Below are 22,098 nucleotides of genomic sequence, written 5' to 3' on the forward strand. Positions count from 1 at the left end.
TAGAACATGTTTAAAAAGGTTGAACATATGAGTAATTAGGCCCCAGCAGTAGAGAAGAGAGATAAGGCAGAAGCAATATTCAAAAAGAGTATGGTGAATGATTTTTAAAGTTGATGAAAGGTATCAAGCCTCCTGCTCACTCTGTGGCTGCCACCATTTTTGCTTGAATTTGTTTACCTTCTATAAATGAAACTTTGTATAGCCTGGAGCAGAGCCAAGCCTCCTGCTCGCTCTGTGGCTGGCAGCCATTTCTATTGGGACTTATGTACCTTCTATAATTAAACTTTGTAGCCTGGAGTGGAGGCCTAGGCCAGCCAGGGTGTGTGGAAAGCTTGGCTTCCTCTGTTGCCAGGGAAACCCAAGCCTCTCAACTGCTCTCTGTGGCTGCAGCCATCTTGGTTGGGGTTACTTTGCATACTCACTCTTATTGCTGGTGGGCGTGACTTTAGCAGAGTGATGGTTAATTTGCATATTACTCTTTTATTAGGTAGGATACACACACACACACACACACACACACACACACACACACATTATGGCTTCCTTTTGGCATATCTTAACTGCTATCATCACTACTCTTGCCCCTTGTGATCATTATTAAGATAAATAAACTTGAACACAAGCACTGCAATACCACAACTGACTGCCACCAGTACAGATGCAGTGACCCAGCACTGACTGTCGAGGAAACTAGATCAGGCCTGGAGAGAGGCCCAGAGAGAGAGGTAGAGTCTGATCTGAAGCCTCCATTGCAGCTGTTGATCAGCATTGCCTCTCTATTTCTCTCTAGGCTTCACCAGCAGCAGTGCCTCTGTTTCTCTTCAGGCCTCATGGGGGTTGCTGATCAGCCTTGCTTCTCTGATCAGGCCCAGAGATAGGTCTGGAGACCCTGACTAGCATAGAAACTGACCAATCAGAACCAAATCTGAGTGAACTATGAGGAGCCAATGACTGCCTAGGAGGTGGAGCTTTTGATGCTGAGTGGCACAGAAACCAACCAATCAGAGCTAAATTGGCTGGCAGGAGAGGGCAATTAAGGGTGATCAGGCAGGCAGAGGTAGTTAGAGGTTATCAGGACAGCAGGGGAGAGCAGCTGGGAGCAAGATCAGATTGGCAGGGAAGGGCAGTTGGGGGTGAGATCAGGCCAGCAAGGGAGGACTGTTAGGGGTGATCAGGCAAGCAAAGGCAACTGGGGGCAAGATCAGGCAGGGGAGGACAGTTAGGGGTGACCAGGCAAGTAGAGACAACTGGGGGTGATATCAAGCTGGCAGTGGAGAGCAGTTGGGGGTGAGATCAGAGGAGGGAAGTTGGGGGCAATCAGGCAGGCAGGCAGAGGAAGTTAGGGGCAATCAGGCAGGCAGGTAGGTGAATGGTTAGGAGCCAGTCATCCCAAATTGAGAGAGGGATGTCCAATTGTCGGGTTAGGTCCCTGTGGGATCGGACTTAAACTGACAGTCATGCATCTCCCAAAAGGTCCCAAATTGGAGAGGGTGCAGGCTGAGCTGAGGGAATCCCCTGCTCCATGCATGAATTTCGTGCACTGGGCCACTAGTGGGTAAATAAAACCCCAGAAAGAAAAACTGGATAAAGAGAAACAACTGTAATCTGCATGCCAAAGTAGCACATTTTGGAGCAGCTTGTCCTATTCTCCTCCAAAATAGGGTAACTGAACAACACAATTAAGAATTTGACATAATTTATTACCCATATTTATTAGCTTTCTATTGTTGCTTAAAACAGCACAAATATATTCTCTTACAATCCTGAGGTCAAAACTTTAAAATCAGTCTCACTTGGCTGAAGTCTGTGTGTCAGCCGGCCTGGTTCCTTCTGCAGGCTTTGAGGTGAGTGTATTAGTCAGGGTTATCCAGAGAAACAAAACTGATAAGCGCTGTGTCTATCTACTTACCTATCTGTTGATGTAAAAATGTCCAAATCTTTAAATAATTGTTATGAGTTTATGTGAGCCAAACTGATGACATTCCAGGAAGCAAGATCACAAATGCTCCAGAGAATGACATTTCTGCAGTTTCTTTTATACATTTAGAATTAAGGAAGGAATACAAGGAAGATTACATGAAGGTGGGAGAAAGCAAGACTGGTAAATGTCTATGTTTACAATAGTTAAGATTATGTGCTCCCTTGAAGTTTGGTTAGCCTACAAAGAAGGGAATATAAGGAAGACTACATGAAATCTATCAGTGGTATATTAAGGAGGTAGGAGGAAGCAAGATGTAGGAATCTCTATGATCCTATATAATAAAAAGCATATATGCAAATTGTCCCCTTGGGAGTTTGACCAACTGGGAGTTTGACCACTTGCTATGATGTAGACTGACCACTGGGGGGAGGCACAGAACAAAGGAAGGCCTCGGCTGGCAGCCGGCAGCCAAGGGAAGGAAGGCCTCAATTGGCCCTGATCACCAGCTAGGCCTAGTGCATGAATTTCATGCATTGGGCCTCTAGTTAGATATACAGTAGAAAGGAGAGGTAAATACTTTTACATTGATGGTTATAGGATAGTTAACATTTAACATTTACAATGAATAAGGATGGTATATAGGCAACATGATCATATGTTCCCTTGAGGATCATTGCTCTTCTGCATCTGAAGGGTCTGGAAAAGATAATTACACTGGCAAGTATTTCAAAGGTATGTTAATCTCAATGCATAAGAACAATGGACAGGACTTGCTTAAGACAAAGATTAACCCTTTACTAAGAAGTTATATGTCTGAGGTGTAACTACCCACCATAACCTGCCCAGTTAGGAATTTATGATCAGATTACCCTGTGAGGTTACTTTTGGTCTCTGAGCTTGTCAGATTTAATACATACCCCCCCCCCCCATTTTTCCATTCACACTCTGGTCTACTTTTCTCTGACCTACCACCTCTCCTCCCCTCCCCTCCCTCCCTCCCTCCCTCCCTCCTTCCCTTCTTCCCTCTTTCTTTCTTTCTTTCTTTCTTTCTTTCTTTCTTTCTTTCTTTCTTTCTTTCTTTCTTTCTTTCTTCCTTCCTTCCTTCCTTCCTTCCTTCCTTCCTTCCTTCCTTCCTTCCTTCCTTTCTTTCTTTCTTTCTTTCTTTCTTTCTTTCTTTCTTTCTTTCTTTCTTTCTTTCTTTTTTTCTTAATCCTCCCCCAAAGATATATTTTCCTTGAGTGGAAGAGAGGGGTAGAGACAGAGAGAGACACTTGATTGGTTGCCTCCCACATGAGCCCCAACCGAAACCATTGTTCGAGCCTGCAACCAAGGTATGTGCCCTTGACTGGAATTGAACCTGCAACTCTTCAGTCTGAGGGCTGACACTCTAACCACTGAACAACTGGCTAGGGCTCTTCAATTTCTTTTGTTGCTACTAGTTTCATTGATGTATCAGTCTTCCCTTAACTGCTGGACACTAACAAAAGACTTACGTGTAAACTCAGCGACTTGGACTAGTAATATTTAATATGCTATTTTCTATTCTTCTTTAACCACTCAAGGGAAAATAGTGTACATTTGGGGGACAGAAGAGCTATTGGTTGAATTTTTGGAGAGAAATGACCCAAAATTTTCCAAAATTGAACCAAAAGGTGTTTTCTATGAAATGAAGGATCCATGTCTTTTCTTTGAGGCTATATCTTTGTAAGACAGACTCTAGCCTATGGTATCATTTTGGAAGACTAGGAAGAGGGACTGAGAAGATGTATAGATATGAGTGTGTACTTCTCAGCTGCTTTTAGTAACGGTACTTTCAAGGAAAGTGGCTCCTATCCCACTTGTTAAAGATGACATATTCCTGGGGTGCCATTTTTTAATTGGAGCACTAAAATTAGAGCACCTAGAAGCATCTGGGTGGTTTACTTTATTTTAAAACTCCTGTAGCAACGATAGAAGAAAAAAAAATTCAATTGTTAGGGTTAGAATTAATTATAAAGTTAAGGACAGGGATAGGATTAGATATAAAGATAGTTTTAAGGATATAGTTAAGGATATAAATAATGCTATAGGTAAGGTGTGAGGATATAGATATATTTAGAATTAAATTGAAAATTAGCAGTAGTAAGAGAAATTAAATTTAGTGGGAGACATACGTTCAGTAAGTGCACTTCTCTTTGCTACGTGGAAGCACGTGTGAGGATGAGGTCTCTATCACCTTTTTTCCCAGAGTAACTATGGCAAGCACAGGTTTGCGCAACAAAATGAGCATTTGTTTTGTTAAGGCACTGAGACTTCGGGGTTGGTTTTTATTACAGCTTAGCCTAAGGTATCCTGATGGATTCTAGCAAGCTGTTGGTTGAGAATACCTTTAATAAGAGAAACTACATATAAAAATGTGCCTTTTCTTTCATCTCCCTTTTTCTTGATTTTGGCTTAAGTGACAGCCAGCCAGGTTGTTTCATGTTATTTATGCAGGTGGTAGACCAAGTGGTGACTACTTCTTACCCAATAAATATACTATTTGTTATAGATGCTGTACTGTCCTGCCAAGATCCAACCTTCAGGGCTGAAAGGCTTAGTTCTCTGATGCTGGGCTGACTGTGGACCAACAGCTTTCCACTATCAGCCCCGTTTGGGAGCTGCATCATCTTTGGAAGAGCATGAACCAGCATAATGTCATACATCTCTCTTGGGGCCAGTAGCGGTATATAGAAGCCTGGTCACCTCACTTCAACTTGAGACAACTCTGAATTTTGGCAACATTAAAAGATAATACAAGGCCCACAGATACTGCTGCTCATTATGTATCCTAGATTCAAAGTTCCTGGGAATCAGTTAAGTGTTTTGTTGTTCACACCTCTTCATTGTCTTTCCCCTGGAATTGTAGTCTTTGAGAACGTGGAGAATTAGTCATGAAGGGTGATACTTTTTGGTTGTTTTTGCCTTTGTGGATTTCTTTTACAAAATTCAACTTAAGTTTCAATGAAATGAAGTGAAATGGTATATTTCTCCCTCTCTTGATACAGATCAAATAAGCCCTTATTGCTCCTTTGTCAGGGTCCAACTTCTCCCTCTGCCAAGTTCCAATTTCCTTCCCTTTCCACATGCATAAGGATCCCAAGGTCACTTCCCAATAAACATCCTGCAAACTTATCTTCATCTCAAAGTTTACATTCTGGGGAACCCAACCTATTTCTTAGAACCATTTGTTAATAGGTATGCTATAGGTCACATATTGTTCTTTTTTATTATTAAATTATTATCTGTGTACATATTTTAACATTGCTCCCCCTCCCATACATACCCTCCCTCCTCAGAGTTTTGTGTCCATTGGTTGTACTTATATGCCACATATTGTTTGAGAACCACTATGATGCCACCTACTTTTGTTGGCATTGCCTATACAAATATCTCTTTCTAATATATTGGGTTCTGTAGGTAATATGTTAACATGTGCTTAGGGGAAATGTACAGAGCGAAATGAGTCTCAACCTTGCAGATTGCATTGGCCTAAATGTGAACTGAGGAACTGTGTGTTTCTGCAGTAGGCAGAAACTTGCTGTCACTTGATAACAGGAAGCAGCTTTCTGTCTTCAAATTATGAAAAAGTTCCAATGCTGTGGAACGAGGCACTTCAGCCTTCCATTGCCCACTTTCCTTTCCAATAGTAGTAGCCATTCCAATTCAATTCCTTCAGAAATTTTGGCATCTCTCCATTGCTTTTTTATTGGGAGAAAGTAGGCCCCTAGCTTCAATAGTACAAGGTATTTCTGGCTATGGGTAGCAGTGACCTGTTGTTTCAAGTGTCAGTTGAACCTTTATTTCTTCACATTCTCTTAGGAATTAACCTAGTTACAGTGGCAAAAGAATAAGGTTTCCCAGCTTTCTTCTCAGAGAAGTGAAGTCACACCAATATCACCTAGGCACTCATCAAAAAGATATATATGTATTTTGTTATCCCTGGATCCAGGTGTGAAGGAACAGTGCAGCTTACTATGGTTACCTTGATGATTACAGAGATATCCAAAGCCATTTGGGATGGAGGCAAGTTAAGGTGATTATGCTACACTGTATGACTGAAGAGCAGGGAATTGTAAGTCCCATTTGGGCAACACTAAAAGATAATACAAGGCCCGCATGTACTGATGCTCAACCTATATCTGTTGAATGTATAGTGAGCACTAACTATTGGGGATAAAACCATCAATAAGATAGACATGGTCCTTCCTGTTCTTGGAAAGCTTAGAGTCTGTGGGAATAAGGTAGTATTGATACTTATAACAAGGAGAGTATGTGTGCCTCCCACATCCCTGCTCAGCTGAAGGAAGGTAAGATAATTTGGTAGTGCAGTTATTCTGCTCATGAATAATCAGTGCTGTTGTTTTTATACTGTTTTTGTGGTTTACACTTCTTAACTGTCTTTCCTCTGGTAGTGTAGTCTTTGAGTACATTCGGAATTAATCAGAAGAGCAGCATTTTCTGGTTGTGTTTGTCAACTTATTTTAAAATAAAATAAGTGAAATATTATATTTTCCTCTCAAATGATGCAGGTGGAATAAAGACACATGACACACCAGCCAACTTTTAATAAATTTAATAAATTAATGGGAAGTATCACAAAAACTTGGAGCGGGGAGATGCAGGAACCAAGAATAAAACAACACTTTGCCACCACTCACAAAAATTACCATATAATGAAGAAATTTTACAGGAAATAATAAAGGCAGTCTGTTGCATGTTTCTTAACAGGTATACATATATAATAGTTCATCAAAATGATTTGTTTGACAGTAAATTCACCACATTCACAGTTATCACATGGACTTTTTAAAACACTTATAAAAGTTTGTAGATTTAACACTGAACTGTAAGATTTATATCCAAATAAGTATATTTGTTTCATACCAAACTACACAGAACTTACGAATAGCACACAATTTGAGAATTACTGTGTTGGGTACTATTAAGTACTACTTGATGACATAAGAATTATTAACAAATGTGCTATAAGCTATTATCATTCAACTTATTGCCAGTGCTTTTGAACATTGTGGTTTATATTTTATTTCTGTGTAAAACATGTGCTATGAGCTTGCCCTGATAGTCAAGAAATCAGATGTTTCCAATTTTCTCTAATACAATACTTCAGATCTGAATGTGTGGTCTTTTTAAGGACTGCTAAAGGGTTTTCTTCAGTCCTTTGATATCACCTACTCTGCCCTACATTAATACAAATTGTTGGATTCATGCAACATACATGGCATACATGCAAGACACCCTCTGTATGTGCACAACTCATGCTCTATGCATGCTGTTTCTCCAGACATTTAATTTCAGTAAGAATTAAATTATCTCATTCAATTTCATATAATTGTTTTAACATGCAGTTCGACAGAGCTAACAGGCAGGTAGGCTTTACTTTCATGTTAGATTTGGGCATGCTCAAGGAATTGACTGACATTTGGCAGTGTTGTGAATCAAGTAGAGACTGTATGAGTTTCCTCAAGTACAGCAGCTCTCTCACTGCCCCTGTGGCAGACTGTTGGATTTATCTATGCTGAGTGTTGAAAACACAAATCAGGGGTTTTAAAAATTCAGATTCTGCCTTCACCAATTTCAGAATACTGAGAGGCACACTTTAAGGTGTGTAAGTAACTGTCAGGTATAAGAAATAGCATCATGAATTCTTCAGAAATTGCTCCACAGTTGTGTGAGATGGACACACATGGAAATACAGTTACTAGAAACATTGTATACTCTGCGCACGCATAGATTTAATGGTCTGACTATAGCAAGGCCTGAAAACCTTTCATGGTTTACAAGCTAGTAAAGGGGTACTGAATTCTTAGAGAGCAGCAGGCCCACGAATGAAACAATGGCCAACACTGATTGTAACACAACACTATATTTTAACAAAGGTTTAGACTTCTGGTACATAATTGCAGTACAATGAAGAGCTTGCCACTTTCACAAATTAGCTGCAGCCTTTTCCTGCACTAGAGTTTGGAAGGATCTGAAAATGAGATAAATTTTGTTTAAAATCCAATGGAAACTCTGTATTTCTCTTATTCCTAGAGTTCAGTAAAAGCTTCTTTTTAATTACTTTTTTTTCACATTCTAAGGGCCTCATTCTGTAGTCCTTAATCAAGTAAAGCTTCCAAGGTTTTGATCATCTATGCTTCCAACGCAAGTTTTACTCAAAAATGGACTACAAAATTGGGCCCTATAGACAGAGGTACCATAATTTAAAAAAATATTTTAATAAGGCTCAAAATGCTAATTTCACTTTGTGTGTAGCACATGAATTTTCAGGATCCTGAGATCAAAATCCAATTGATGTTGAATTCTGGATTGGGAAATAAACCTGGGATCTCATTTCCCAGTTTAATTATATAATTAGGTATTTACTAAGGACCAGAATGAAAACATTAATTTCAATTTGTTTGTCATAATAATTGGAATTTCAACATTGTCCTTAAGAAGTGAAAAGCTTTTAGTGGATGTATCTCATATTATCCTTCCACTTCTGTAGTCCTGGTTAACCAGCTGCTATGTTAAAATACCACTATGTTTGGGGACAGACATTGCAGTACAATATCAACACAACACTCTGACAATGTCAAATTTTGCCCCATATGTGACAAAAAGGCTATGTTCTACCTTTGCCTCACTAATGATATGACAGAGTATAGGAAGGCAGAACCTATCTTACTGTGTTTATGTGTGTAGATGGATGAGCACAGCACAGCAAGAATTTAAAGTATATATTTACTGTTAACCTGGAAAGATTCCACCGAATTTTTAATTTTGATGTGGCTGAAATACAACCACTGTCATATGCATCATTCTGGTCTCCTGCAAATGCCACCTGAGATGAACATTTCCTTATTCACAAAAGAAGGCAAGAAAGGAGAGGAGAGGAGAGGAGAGGAGAGGAGATGAGAGGAGAGGAGAGGAGAGGAGAGCAGAGGGGAGGAGAGCAGAGGGGAGAGAGATAGAGAGAGAAAGAGAGAGAGAGAGAGAGAGAGAGAAGGAGGCAAGAAAGAAGGAAGGGAAAGAAAACAACATTTAATGCATTCAAGAATCAAAATAAGTTATTCTTCATCTATTATAAACAGTAAATATAGAACCCTAAATCTCACTATTGTACACATAATTGCAAAATACAGGGTTGCAAAGCTATATATAAAAACACTTTTTCCAGACAGCAGTATTTACATTAGTTAGAACCAACAGGAGAGCATAGAAGAATAGTTTCCTAGATTACCAACATTAGTGTAGGAAAAGACTGTGCTGTGCTTTCTTACACACTACTGATCCTTTCACTAACCACATTAGAGGGATTTTCTGGGAGCTCCAAATTCTCAACTTGCATCTCTATTCCTGGTTCATTGTCATCAGCTTTCTTTACCACGCGTTCGTTGGTAGGTCGGTAAATGTTAACATTGAGCTCTCTCCCAGACAAAGCAGTAGCAGCAACTCGCGGAATTTGCCTGACAGGAGGCTTTTTTTCTGGCTTATAATTGCAGCGCAGATAGTTGGAGAAAGCCCTTCGGTAAACTTTGTTGAAAAGAGTGTACACCAGAGGATTAATTCCTGAACAAACATAGCCAATCCAAACAAACACATTCAGAAGCTTTTCCATGAGCTTTTGATTACAGGACTTCTCACAAAGAACCGACAGAATATTAGTAATAAAAAAGGGGCACCACATGACCAGAAACACAAAGAAAACAATGCCAAGGACTTTCGATGCTTTCCGTTCATTGTTAATAGCTTGCATGGTGCCCCTGGGACGTTTTTCTTTCTTCTTTCTTGGGCGAGGTTTCACATCTTGATTAGGGTTAGCAGCATTGTCTTCCTCGGTGGCATTCTTCTTGCAGCACTTCAGGAAATCCAGGCTTATTTTGGGCAGTTCCTCGGTGTGGCCACGTAGCAACATCAGAGCTTGTCTCCGAAGAACATAGATCGTCAGCAAGTAGGTGATCACCATAATCGTCAGTGGTATGAAGAATGCTACGAAGGACCCAATAAGAACGAAATTTGGGTCATTCAGCACACAGGTGGTATTGTGAGCGAACACCTTGCTTTCATCTCTCAGTCCAATCACTGGAATCGGTACTGACACACCTGAGGAACAAAACAAAGCAAAACAAAAAGAAGACAAGAGAAAGAAAAAAGGAATAAAAAGGGTAGAACATTGTTATAGCACATTGAAGGACTGAACAGATTTGTGCAATGGCATATACTGATATTCAAATGCATTTTGCTGAAGAAATTTTAGATTTGACATTTGTTGAAAGCTATTCATGGCATAAATTGGTAGTCACACAAAAGAGTAGCAGTGTGAGAAAATGAAAGTTATTTTTCTATGTTAGGAATGCTTTCTCCCTAAATCCCTTTAGAAGGCATGGAATTATCATTGTTAAGATTAACTATCATAGATACTGTTTTTGTAAGATTGGATTGTGTCTGTTTTATTTCCAGTTCCTAAAACTGTCCTGGCTCATAAAAGGTACTCAATAAATATTTATTGAATGAATAAATGAATACATTTACATCTGTACTCAATGAGATTAAAAACTTCAATCATTCTTTTTTTAGCATATCATCTTCCAAATACAATACAAATGATGAGTATATCACCTATAAGGGCAACAATAGCATACCAGGTTTGGTTGGCCTGACTTTGAGATGAGGTTTTAGCATACATTTCCATTCACGCCTTTCCTGAGGAAAGAGGTCAATAAGAGGAACATTTATGTGTAAGTCCTTCAGAGATATGGCCTGGGAACTCTGGAGTTATTGGAAATGGAGAGGACAGCATGACCCCCAAATGTGTTACAGAAACTAGATGTGATCACTATGCAGAAATACTATATAAGCAGAAACTGGAAGGACACTCTTTTTAGCAAGAGTTTAATTGAGAGTCTGGGCATAGAGCAACATTGTTTCAAGTTTAAGAGACAGAGTGAAGTACAGACTTGGAAAAGATGCAGTCCTCTAATTTCTGTGTGAATTTTTGAGCATTTTTGTTTTGAGAGTTAGTACTCTAGGTAAGCATCTACATTAATAAATATGCTCACAGGCAGAAAATATCAATAAGGAGATTGGAGCACAATGTGATTATGTGCACAAGCATCAGTAAGAAAGATGAAAATTTTCAGAAAACACTGGAAAATATTGAAGATGTCCTGCATCAAAAAATAGGAATAACTTGCAAGAAAAGTAAAATCTTAATGTTAATTTATTCTCCCTTATGTCAACAGAAACTTGAAGGCCGAGAAAATTCAGATTGCATTTTCAGAATTATATTAGATTATTATTAGGAATCCTGAGCTGGTGGACATCAATACCATGAACAGTGAGGAGAGATAGAAATGCACTCTCAAAGATCATTGCTGGTTTTTGAGAACATGCAGACAACTGTGACAAATCTGAAACTGAAAGTCCCTACAGTTTGTCTTAATATCCTTCCTCAGGTATAAAGTTACTGGATGATCAAAAGGGAAAAAGCTGTCAATTTTTTTTTTTTTTTTGAGAGCTCACTCATGATGTTGATTGTTATTTAATCTCTAGGAAGACCAGAAGAAGAAAGTGTTTGGAAAGTGATATTTAAGCCTTTTTCCTCAGACACTGAAATTATAAAATAAATGGCCTTTTTCTAGAAAAAAAAGAGAGGGGGGGGGGGGGAGAGAAACACCAAGTGATGGTATAAGAAACAGCAATAGATATGACAAGACTTCTTGGGGTATTTGGTACATTCCTATAACTCTGAACCTATGCATGCTATTCAAGAAAGTAAGAAAGGTTATAAAAACTAGGATATACCCAAACAGAATGTATTTTGTAATATAGTGCAGGATCCTAGTACAAAAATCTCTGAAGCCTGGATTGGGAGAGTGACAAGCATCAGAAGGTAATTTTCACCAAGTTTGCTGAAATGCTTGGATGAATTTCAGCAGGCTTTTGGAAATACAGAATACAACAAAGCACATTGGTTATATTTCTTGAGTTATAAAAAGACAGGCAAGAATGCTGCCATCTTATATCATTAGAACATTTGGTCCAAAAGTCATAAATATAAGGGAATCTCTAGAAAGTATAAGCCCATCAGTAAAAAAGGCACTCGGCCCCAGCAGAGGGAGCCACAAGCTGTGAATCGCTGATAGCCCCAAACAGGTTACTCAGAACCAGTGAAGAACAGCATCTGACACTGTCCTGCACTAGAGATTGGGAGTCAGCAGATCTACCTAATACATAGATACAAACCAAAACAGGGAGACAAAAAACAACCACCAAATAAAAGAACAAGAAGAATGCTCCAGAAGAACAGCAAAATGAAATGGAGATAAGAAATTTATCTGATATAGAGTTCAGAATAATGATGGCAAGGATACTCAACAGCATGAGAAAAGATATAGTAATTATGAAAAAAGACAGGTCAGAAATAAAGAATGACATAGCACTAATAAAGTGCATAGTGGAAGGAATACAAAGAAGATTATGGGATGCTGAGGATTAGATGAGTGAATTAAAAGACAGGGTAGAAACAATCACTAAATCAAAGAAAAGAAAACAAAAAACAAAAAACCGGGGGACAGCTTAAGTAAGTGGTGGGACAACATGAAACATAACAATATTTGCACAATTGGAGTGCCAGAAGGAGAAGAAAGTGAGCAAGGGATAGAGAACATATTTGAAGAAAAAGTGACAGAAAACTTTCATAACTTGGTAAAGGGAAAAGTCACACAAGTTTAGGAGGCACAGAGAGTCCCAAGCAAGAAGAACCTAAACAGGCTCACATCCAGACGTAGCATAATTAAAATGCCAAAAATTAAAGACAAAGAGAGAATCTTAAAACTGCAAGAGAAAGGCACTTTGTTACCTACAAAGAAGTTCCAATAAAACTGTCAGCAGATTCCTCATCAGAACCTCTACAGGCCAGAGGGAATGGCATGAAATTTTCAAGGTGATGAAAAGCAAGGATCTGAAACCAAGATGACTATATCCAGCAAGACTATCATTCAAAATAGATGGTGAAATACAGAGCTTCTCAGATAAGAAAAAAAAAAAAAAAAAAAAGCTAAAGGAGTTTATCACCACCAAACCACCACTGCAAGAAATGTTAAAGGGACTGTAGTAATGTGTAGAAGAAATAATAAAAGAGAGAAACATATGCATAAAGAAGTAAAATGGCAATAAATAAGTACCTATCAATAATAACATCTATATATATAAAAACCTAAGTGACCGAATGACCAAACGACTGGTCAACTGGTCACTATGACATTCACTGACAATCAGGTGGCAGATGCTCAACACAGGAACTACCCCCTTGTGGTCAGTGCTCTCCCACAGTGGGAGCACTGCTCAGCTAATTGATGGACGTCTCACGATCAAGACTGATTGGGCATGAGCCTGTGTCAAGTGTAGTGGGGCCAGGATGAGTAGGAGCGGCAGGCAGGAGTGACAGCCAGCATTGAACTACTGGTTTCAGCTCAATTCTGACAGGCCATGCCAGTGGTCACTCCTCTAGTTAAATATAAATGGATAAAATGCTTTAATCAAAAGACATAGGGTTCATGAATGGATACATAGACATGACCCAATTGTATATTGTCTAATAAGATACCCAAATAAAAATAAAGGAAAAAAAAAAAGACTCACATAGGATGAGAGTCAAGCAATAGAAAAAATTTTCCAATCAAATGGAAACAGAAAAAGAGCTGGAGTAGCAATATTCATATCTGACAAAATAGATTTCAAAATGAAGGCCATCACAAAAGACAACAAAAGTCACTTCATAATATTAAAGGAAACGTTCCAATAAGAGGATATAATCCTAATAAATATATATGTACCTAATATAGGAGCACCTAAATAAATAACAACAAAAACTTCTTGAGGACTTTAAGGGAGAGATAGACATAAATACAATCATAGTAGGGTACTTTAACTACCTGTTGACTTTGTTGGATAGATATTCCAGACAAAAAAATTAATGAGGAAACAGTGACTCTAAATGTCATACTGGATCAGATGAATTTAATTGATATTTAGAGAACATTTCACCCCAAAGCTGCAGAATATACATTCTTCTCAAGTGCACATGGATCATTCACAAAGGTAGACCACATATTAGAATACAAGCCAAGTCTCTACAAGCTCAAGAAGACTGAAATCATGTCAAGCATCTTCTTAGATCACAATGGAATGATATTAAAAATCAACTACAGTAAAAAACATTCCAAACATTCAAATACATGGAAGCTAAATAGCATGATATTACACAATGAATGGGCTATCAATGAGATCAAGAAATAAATAAAAATTTTCCTGCAAACAAATGAAAATGAACACATAACCCAAAATCTCTGGGACACAACAAAATCAGTCTGGAGAGTGAAGTTCATAGCATTACAAGACTACCTAAATTAAAAAGAAAAGAAAAGAAAAGAAAGGAAAGGAAGATTAATAATAACCTATTTAAACCCACGACTTCAAGAATTAGAAACAAACAAACAAACAAACAAACAAACAAAAAACACAAGAAAAGCCCAGATTGAATACAAGGAAGGAAATAATAAGTATTAGAGCAGAAATAAATGACACAGAGACTAAAAGAAATAATAATTAAAAAAAAATACAAAAGATCGATGAAACCAATGGCTGGTTCTTTGAAAAGATAAACAAGCTTGATGAGCCATTAGCTAGACTTACCATGCAACAAGGAGAGAGAACCCAAATAAAATCAGAAATGAAAGCAGAGAAATAACAACGGACACCACAGAAATAGAAAGGATTGTAAGAAAACATTATGAACTACTGTACAATAAGCCAACAAGCTGGACAATGTGGATAAAATGAAAAAATTCCTAGAAAAATACAATCTCACAAAACTGAATCAGAAAACTTGTATAGGGCAATAACAATTGATGAAGCAGAAGCAGTAATAAAAAAACTTCCCAGCAAACAAAAGCCTTGGTCTGAATGGCTTCAGAGGAGAATTTTATCAAACATTCAAAGAATTAATATCTCTCCTCCTCAAACTATTAAAAAAAAATCCAAGAGGAAGGAACATTTCCAACTTCTTTTTATGAAGCCATTTTCCTAATTCCCAAACCAGATGAAGACACTACAAAGAAATAGAATTACAAGCAAATATCACTGATGAACATAGATGCTAAAATTCTCAACAAAATATTAGCAAATCCAATCCAGCAATACCATGTTTCCCCGAAAATAAGACATCCACCGAAAATAAGACCTACTTACAGGTTTCCTTCTGAGTGAAATATAAGGCACCCCCCCCCTGAAAATGTGGCCCCCCTAGGCTAAACATGAGGGATTTGGTTCACTGATTCTGAAAGAAATGGAGTCACAAGAAATTCACCAGGAAATTCAGGAATTGGATTGTTATGATGATGTTCCAGAAGATGATGACATGATTGTCATTGAATAAATGAGTAAATTCTTGATACTCTAGGATTCACAGTTTGTCTGGTTTGTGTTGACAACTACCTTACTACCGTACCGTACACAGGTAATAAATTTCCTTTATTTTCATTTAACAATAAATGTGTACCGTATTCTTCTTCATGGAAAAATAAGACATCCCCTGAAAATAAGACCTAGCGCATCTTTGGGAGCAAAAATTAATATAAGACACTGTCTTATTTTCAGGGAAACAGGGTATATTAAAAATACTGGAGGTGGATTCCATCAGCCTGGCCTGTGGGGATCAAGCTGAAACCGGATCTCCAACATCTCCCAAGGGGTCCTGGGTTGTGAGAGGGCGGTTCTCAGGTGACACAACCCAGAATTAGGCTCCCTCCTCTCTGGTTCCTGGTGTGTCACCAGAGCACCCCAACTGCCAAGTCACTGCAGCTCAACAGCTCTTGCATAGCAAAAGAAACCATCAACAAAATGAAAAGGAAGTCCACTGCATGGAAGAACATATTTGCCAATGATACATCTGATAAAGGGTTAATATCCAAAATATATAAGGAATTCATACAACTTAACAAAAGGAAGACAAACAATCCAATTAAAAAATGGACAAAGAATCTAAATAGACACTTCTGCTACAGATTAAAAGACTTAAAAGACCTATCAAGCCCCTTGAACTCTTGATACAAACTTTAAAAAATATCCATGACACATCTGGAAATTCTGAGCAATAATGGCCTTTTGATGATATTAAATAATTATTGCTCATTAAGAGTGTTATTATGTATATAATAGTTCTTATATTTTTAGATATACATACTAAAACATTTGCAGATGAAATATTATGTTGTGTGGAGTTTATTTCAAAGTAATATGGTAGGAAGAAGTGGATGGAGGTGTGCATGAAACAAGAGAGTCCATAAATTAATACATTTTGGAGATGGATTGTGAATACATGGGTCTTATTATATGGTTCTATCTACTTTTATAATCTTTGAAAGTCTCCATAACAAAAGCTTAATCATATTTTTAAAGTCGTAAAAATAAAAACATAGAGGTCCTTTTTGAAACTGACAATGAAATACTTATTAGACCTCAGATCATAAAGTTCTCCAAGACCTGGTGGTCACTGCTAACCTTGAAAGTGATTACTTCTAGAACAGGACTCTTGGACTGTTAAGTGTAAACACTCACCAAAAACTTTGATATAATTGTAGGGAAGAAGTTCATTTTCTGGACAAAAAGATTGTACTTTCTCAGGATCCTGTAACAAGACCAGAGGAGTATAGGGGAATTGCTCCCTTTCCATCTCCTTCCCCCACCCCTCCACAAGCAATGTGGGAACTAGAATATGGAAGAATCCTGACAGGAGCAGACACACCTGTACTCAGGAAACAGTGCTGGAACAGAGAGTCAATCTCCACAAGAAATGCTGCACAATCTTTTAGATATTCTTAGAGACATTTGAAGTCTCTGAGGAAGGCCTCATACACTGAGCCTAAGATCAGTGGAAGTCAGCCCAGCTCTGAAGTGATGTTAACTTGCTTCTGTTAAAGATTTATTCTTTTTCCTAAGGGACTCTTGGGCCTAAAAGTAGGCCTTTTCAAGGGACCACAAAAGAGAGTAGCAGAGTGATTCCAGATGAGCAGATGTTGTTTTTAGATATGTGAGGCCAATTGATCCTTGGCAGTTATTTGTATAATTTTATGTACATTGAGTAAAGAGTAAATCTAACATTGACTTTTATTGAGTCTACCTTATGTGCCAGGCACTGAACCATGCATATTACTGACATTATACATGTAAAATGCATTATCTCAATTGGGTTAATACAAATATTTGGTAAAGTAACTTAACCTCTTTACCAAATCTAGGCCATCTTTCTTTAGTTTTTGTTTTAAGAAACCATGAATGCAATCAACAAAACCAGAAGGAACTCAAGTTCTGTAATACTATCTGGAAATTATAAATAATAGTAACCACTAAAGTAGCATTAATAACAATATATTGCGTAACTTATCTTATTCAATACTTTTTAAATTAAAGATATGTGTCAGCAGTTCTCAGAGTGTGGTTCAAGAACCCTGAGGGTCTCTGAGACTCTTCAAGATTTGCTAGGTTTCCCTTTTTCACTATGTTTTAAAAATTTCATTTTCTTTATAAATTTCAACCCAAAAAACATATCACAACAGGTTGCATGCAGATACATGTTTGAAAATCCAATTGTCTTTCCTTAAAGCTAAACATTAAAGAGATTTTCAAAGCTGTATAACAGTGCTTATTTTTTTTCTGATATATTTTTGGAAAATATAGTTAGTTTTCATAAAATATATCATTTATGTTAACATTAAATGAGCTTATTACTGTTATTTAAAATGAAATGATTTATAAATATTTCTTGATTTTCCTTTCTAATACAATAAATATCAATAGATATAAGCCACATAAACAAAAACTTTTTGGGGTCTTCAATTATTTTGAAAAGTACAAAGTGTTTCTGAAACCAAAGAGTTTGAGAACTGCTATTCTATGTTAATGGCTGAAGTTATTTAAGCCTAGAGAGTTAAGTTCAATAAGTGTATTACATCTTTCTCAATTTTAAATTTGTCAACCAGTAGATATTCAGGTAAAATGTTATAATGTAAATATCATCAATAATAGCAACAAATTAGTTTATGTGCATTATCTCATTCATTCTTATAAAAATTCTGAAAGGCACATGGTATTTGAAGTTAACTTCAGAGAGTAAGTTTAGCAAGTATAATGAAGTAATCTTTGATAAGTTTAAAATCTTTGATTTGGCCGAAACCGGTTTGGCTCAATGGATAGAGCGTCGGACTGCGGACTGAAAGGTCCCGGGTTTGATTCCGGTCAAGGCCATGTACCTTGGTTGCGGGCACATCCCTAGTAGGGGGTGTGCAAGAGGCAGCTGATCGATGATTCTCTCTCATCGATGTTTTTAACTCTCTATCCCTCTCTTTTCCTTTCTGTAAAAAAATCAATAAAATATATGTAAAAACAAAACAAAACAAAAAACCCTTTGATTTGGCCAAGGGGAAATAGTGAAAATAAACTGTCATAAAAAATAGCAGGTAAAAATAACAACAATGGCAATAATAATATATTTTACTGAGTACTTCCTGTTTGTTACACATTAAGTCAATTATTTTAGAATTATTATATACTTTTATCTAATATATATTATCTTATTCAATCCAGACAAAAATGATATAAAGAATTATTAACTAGAATCGCTTAATCTTTCTGAAATTAACTTCAATAGATCTATATAATCTTTAGAATTTTAGAAACAACAAAAATAATTATATTCTGCTGTTTTTTAACCAATAAACAGTCAAATATTTTGCATGCATTAACTCATCAAAAACCTTGGTAAGTAATTATTATTCATTAAGGTTATTTAAACTCAGAAAAAAGTACCTTCAATAAACATCTAAAGTATTAACATTTTATTAAATTTAGTAACATAGCTATAGTCAAATTTTTATTATCGATATCATATGTTACTATTGTATGTCTACTATAAGGACTACTGCTACTACTACTATTTCTACTATCATTCACTGAGTGCTTACTAACTCTGGAACTTTATCAGTATTAAATACTTTGCATGCATCATCTCATCACATGCTCATTAAAGGCATAAAATAACTCAGTGAGGTTATTTTACTTCAAATAAGGCAAATTCACAGATGTTCACGTTATTTCTTAAATCCTTAAATTCAAGCAACATAGATCAGTTCTCTTCAAACTCTCAGATAATAATATCATATGCCAATGATTCTTGAATACTCATTTTTTTCAGATTTTAACATCTTCAAAAGTGCAATGAATATTACAACTGATAGTCTTATAATCACTGTTGGCCAGACAGCAGTGGTTATACAGTTGACATTGTCAATGCATGGTCTGAATAAACATTTCTTGAGACATCTCTGGCAAGATGTCCAAATTACTAGCAGCGACATTTGCAAAATGGGTATCAGCAGCACATAATCAGCAGGTAAAACAACTCAGTGTGAATAAAAAATTATAAGAGGCAAAGGGAGGGAATGTTCTGAAGAAGCATCCTCAACAGCATCAAATGCCACAGAAGAGTTTTCTCTGTCTTTGAAAATGATGAGGTTACTGGTGATTAGAGAGAACAATTACAGTGGAGTAGTGAAGAGAGGATACACAGTGCCAAGAGATGAATAATAAATGATAATATGAAAGAGGAGAAAGAGATGATAGAATAACTTTCCTGGAACTGATTGACCAACATCAAGATGAAAACACCTATTAAGGAAATTATTAGTAAATGGCAGGGCTATCTCAGAGATATTTATTTTCATAAAGCCTTTTTTCAAGGACACGTAGGAGGCCCACATACTCCCAAGCTGACATGAGTGGTTTCTTGCTTCATGGAGAAATAAGTGAATTCCTTAAACATAGAGTGAACAGCAGAAGATGAAGGGGTTATTTTCAGAGAAGAACACAGAAGATAAACACAAGCATCATTGCTGCTCAGTTTTTGGATAATAAAGTATTACTGATAGGAAAAAAAGGATCTTGATTTGGCAAATAAATCAGTATGGTATTAGTACAGTGAACATTTTAAGTGATTCAGATTCAGAGTCAGCTTTGAACTTCAAGGGTTTTTTGTTTTTGTTTTGTTTTGTTTTTTAGTTTTGGGAATAGTGTAACTTCGTAGAAATTGCATTTCTTAAATATGGCCTTTTCACCTTTCTTTTCTTTGATTCAAAATGCCTCATCCAGCACTCTGGCTCACCTGCCTCCTTCTCACATGCATGACCACTCCCTTAATTGTTAAGCCCTCAGGGCAATGAAGTTCTGATCCACATCAATTAATCTTAGGAACAAAGCCTCAGGTCTGTTAACTGAAGAGACAGAATTTCGGTCAAGCTAGAGATAATATCTAGGCTTTCAGCTCCAGGCCCAGAAAAAGCAGCAAAACCAGACAAAGCAATGCCATGGCTGACATTAGGACTAGATGCACTGATCAGCTACCTTAGCACTGACCAATCAGTAGAGACTATGACCCTGACCAGAATCCATAACTTCCTTAGTTATCATAATTAAATATTTTTTCATATATCACCCAAACCCTGGAAACCATCAGGGAGTCAGATCTTTGAGCCTTCACTTCTCTCTCTCTGGATGTGGGCCACTTCCTGAAAATAAACTCTTACTTTCTTTGCTACAAGTTCCTATTCATGTTTTAATTGGCTTTGATGCGTGCAGGCAAATGGACTCCTTCAGTTTGGCAACAGTAGTAAGAACATAGGCTTCCTTTGTAATAAAAGCTTACTGTGCTAAATGTTCAGTCAACCAATCAGCAATTCAACCAAAGTGTAATATGCTAATGATATGCTAAGGCTGCTCAACAGCTCGCTGTGACGTGCACGGACCACCAGGGCCAGAAGCTCTGACTGGTAGGTTAGCTTATTGCTGAGGTCCACGATTGGGACTGAGTTGAAGGGCTGGACATGCTCTGAAGGCCTCCTGTGTCCCTCCCCAGTCCCAATCATGCACTGGTGGGGTCCCTCAGCCTGGCCAGTGCTCTCTAGCAGCCCAGGACCCCTCAGGGAATGTTTGAGAGCCGGTTTCCGCCGATCCCCCAGGCCAGGCCAAGGGACCCCACTGATTCATGCATCCCTGCACCAAGCCTCTAGTGTATAAATAAAAGATAATAATTTCAAACGGTAGTGAATGGTAAGGGAAAATGTTAAATGAATTTGAGGGAAATTGAACTAAAAGAAAAAGCTTGTAAACAGAAAAGCTTGAGAAGACATTCCATGAGCTAAGAGGAACGCCCAGGTTTTGTAAGATATACTTGGAAAAGAATTTGTGGAGAAGTGGGTGGGAAAGGTCCTAGTATTGAACTACAATATAGCTGAGAGTGAGAGGAAGTGAAATCTGAGATAGCATTGAAATATGACCACAACTAGTTATGGAAAGTAGCAGAATATGTCACCCCCAAAAATGCCTTTTTGGAGTAAAGATTATTTTGAGTTGATTTTGAGAAATGGCAAACACAGGAGTAGCTTTGAAAACTGATCAGAAGTTACTATTTTGTAAAGGAAATTTGCATTTCTAAAGGATATCTCCATGGGTAAATGTCTCCGTCTTGGTACCAGGAAGAGAAAGATTACTCTAAATCACAAGATAAAGTTCTCCATGGAGAAAACACCCACTTAAATCTGCATAACAAATAATACTCTTGTTTACTATGTTTTTCTTAGTAACCGTCCATAATTAAGGGCCCCAAACCCAACATCTTTCTTTGTCTTCAGCTGAAAGTAGTATTTAAAGTGGTGGCTTGCGCCATCTGGCGGATTTACTCAGTTTTTCTGTCTATCACCCATATAACTAAAGCATACATGTTATTAAAATTATGTTTGTATTTTTCTTGTTAATCTGTCTTTCATTACAGAGGGTCTAAAGTCAAGAACTCAGAAAGGTGAAAGCCAGTAGAATGGAAGAGTTTAAAAATGCAGGAAAAATTTTATAGATGATAGCTAAAGTTTTACCTTTTGGAATATTGATTTTAAGCTGGTCAGCACCTTTGACCCTCCCCCTTTCCTTGCTAAAAGAGTCAGAGGAAAAGGCAGACCCCCAGCAAGAAACCTTAACATAGTCACCTTAACCTAATTTGAATTAAGTGTGGATAGGAAGGTGTCAAACAGGGGCCAGGTAATTAG

General features: G+C 37.5%; 1 protein-coding gene across 1 annotated transcript in view; it reads right to left on the reverse strand.

Annotated features, from left to right (window-relative positions):
* Positions 1–6,500: 6,500 nt before the first annotated feature.
* HTR2C (5-hydroxytryptamine receptor 2C) overlaps positions 6,501–22,098 on the reverse strand; it is a 392,965-nt gene continuing 377,367 nt past the window's right edge. The window contains exon 6 of the mRNA XM_036454459.2: positions 6,501–10,051. Coding sequence (XP_036310352.1) covers positions 9,225–10,051 — 827 coding nt within the window. The 3' untranslated portion in view covers positions 6,501–9,224. The remainder of the gene's footprint in view (positions 10,052–22,098) is intronic.

This window comes from Pipistrellus kuhlii, unplaced genomic scaffold (genome assembly GCF_014108245.1).
Source record: "Pipistrellus kuhlii isolate mPipKuh1 unplaced genomic scaffold, mPipKuh1.p scaffold_m20_p_29, whole genome shotgun sequence".
Classification (NCBI taxonomy): Eukaryota; Metazoa; Chordata; class Mammalia; order Chiroptera; family Vespertilionidae; genus Pipistrellus; species Pipistrellus kuhlii.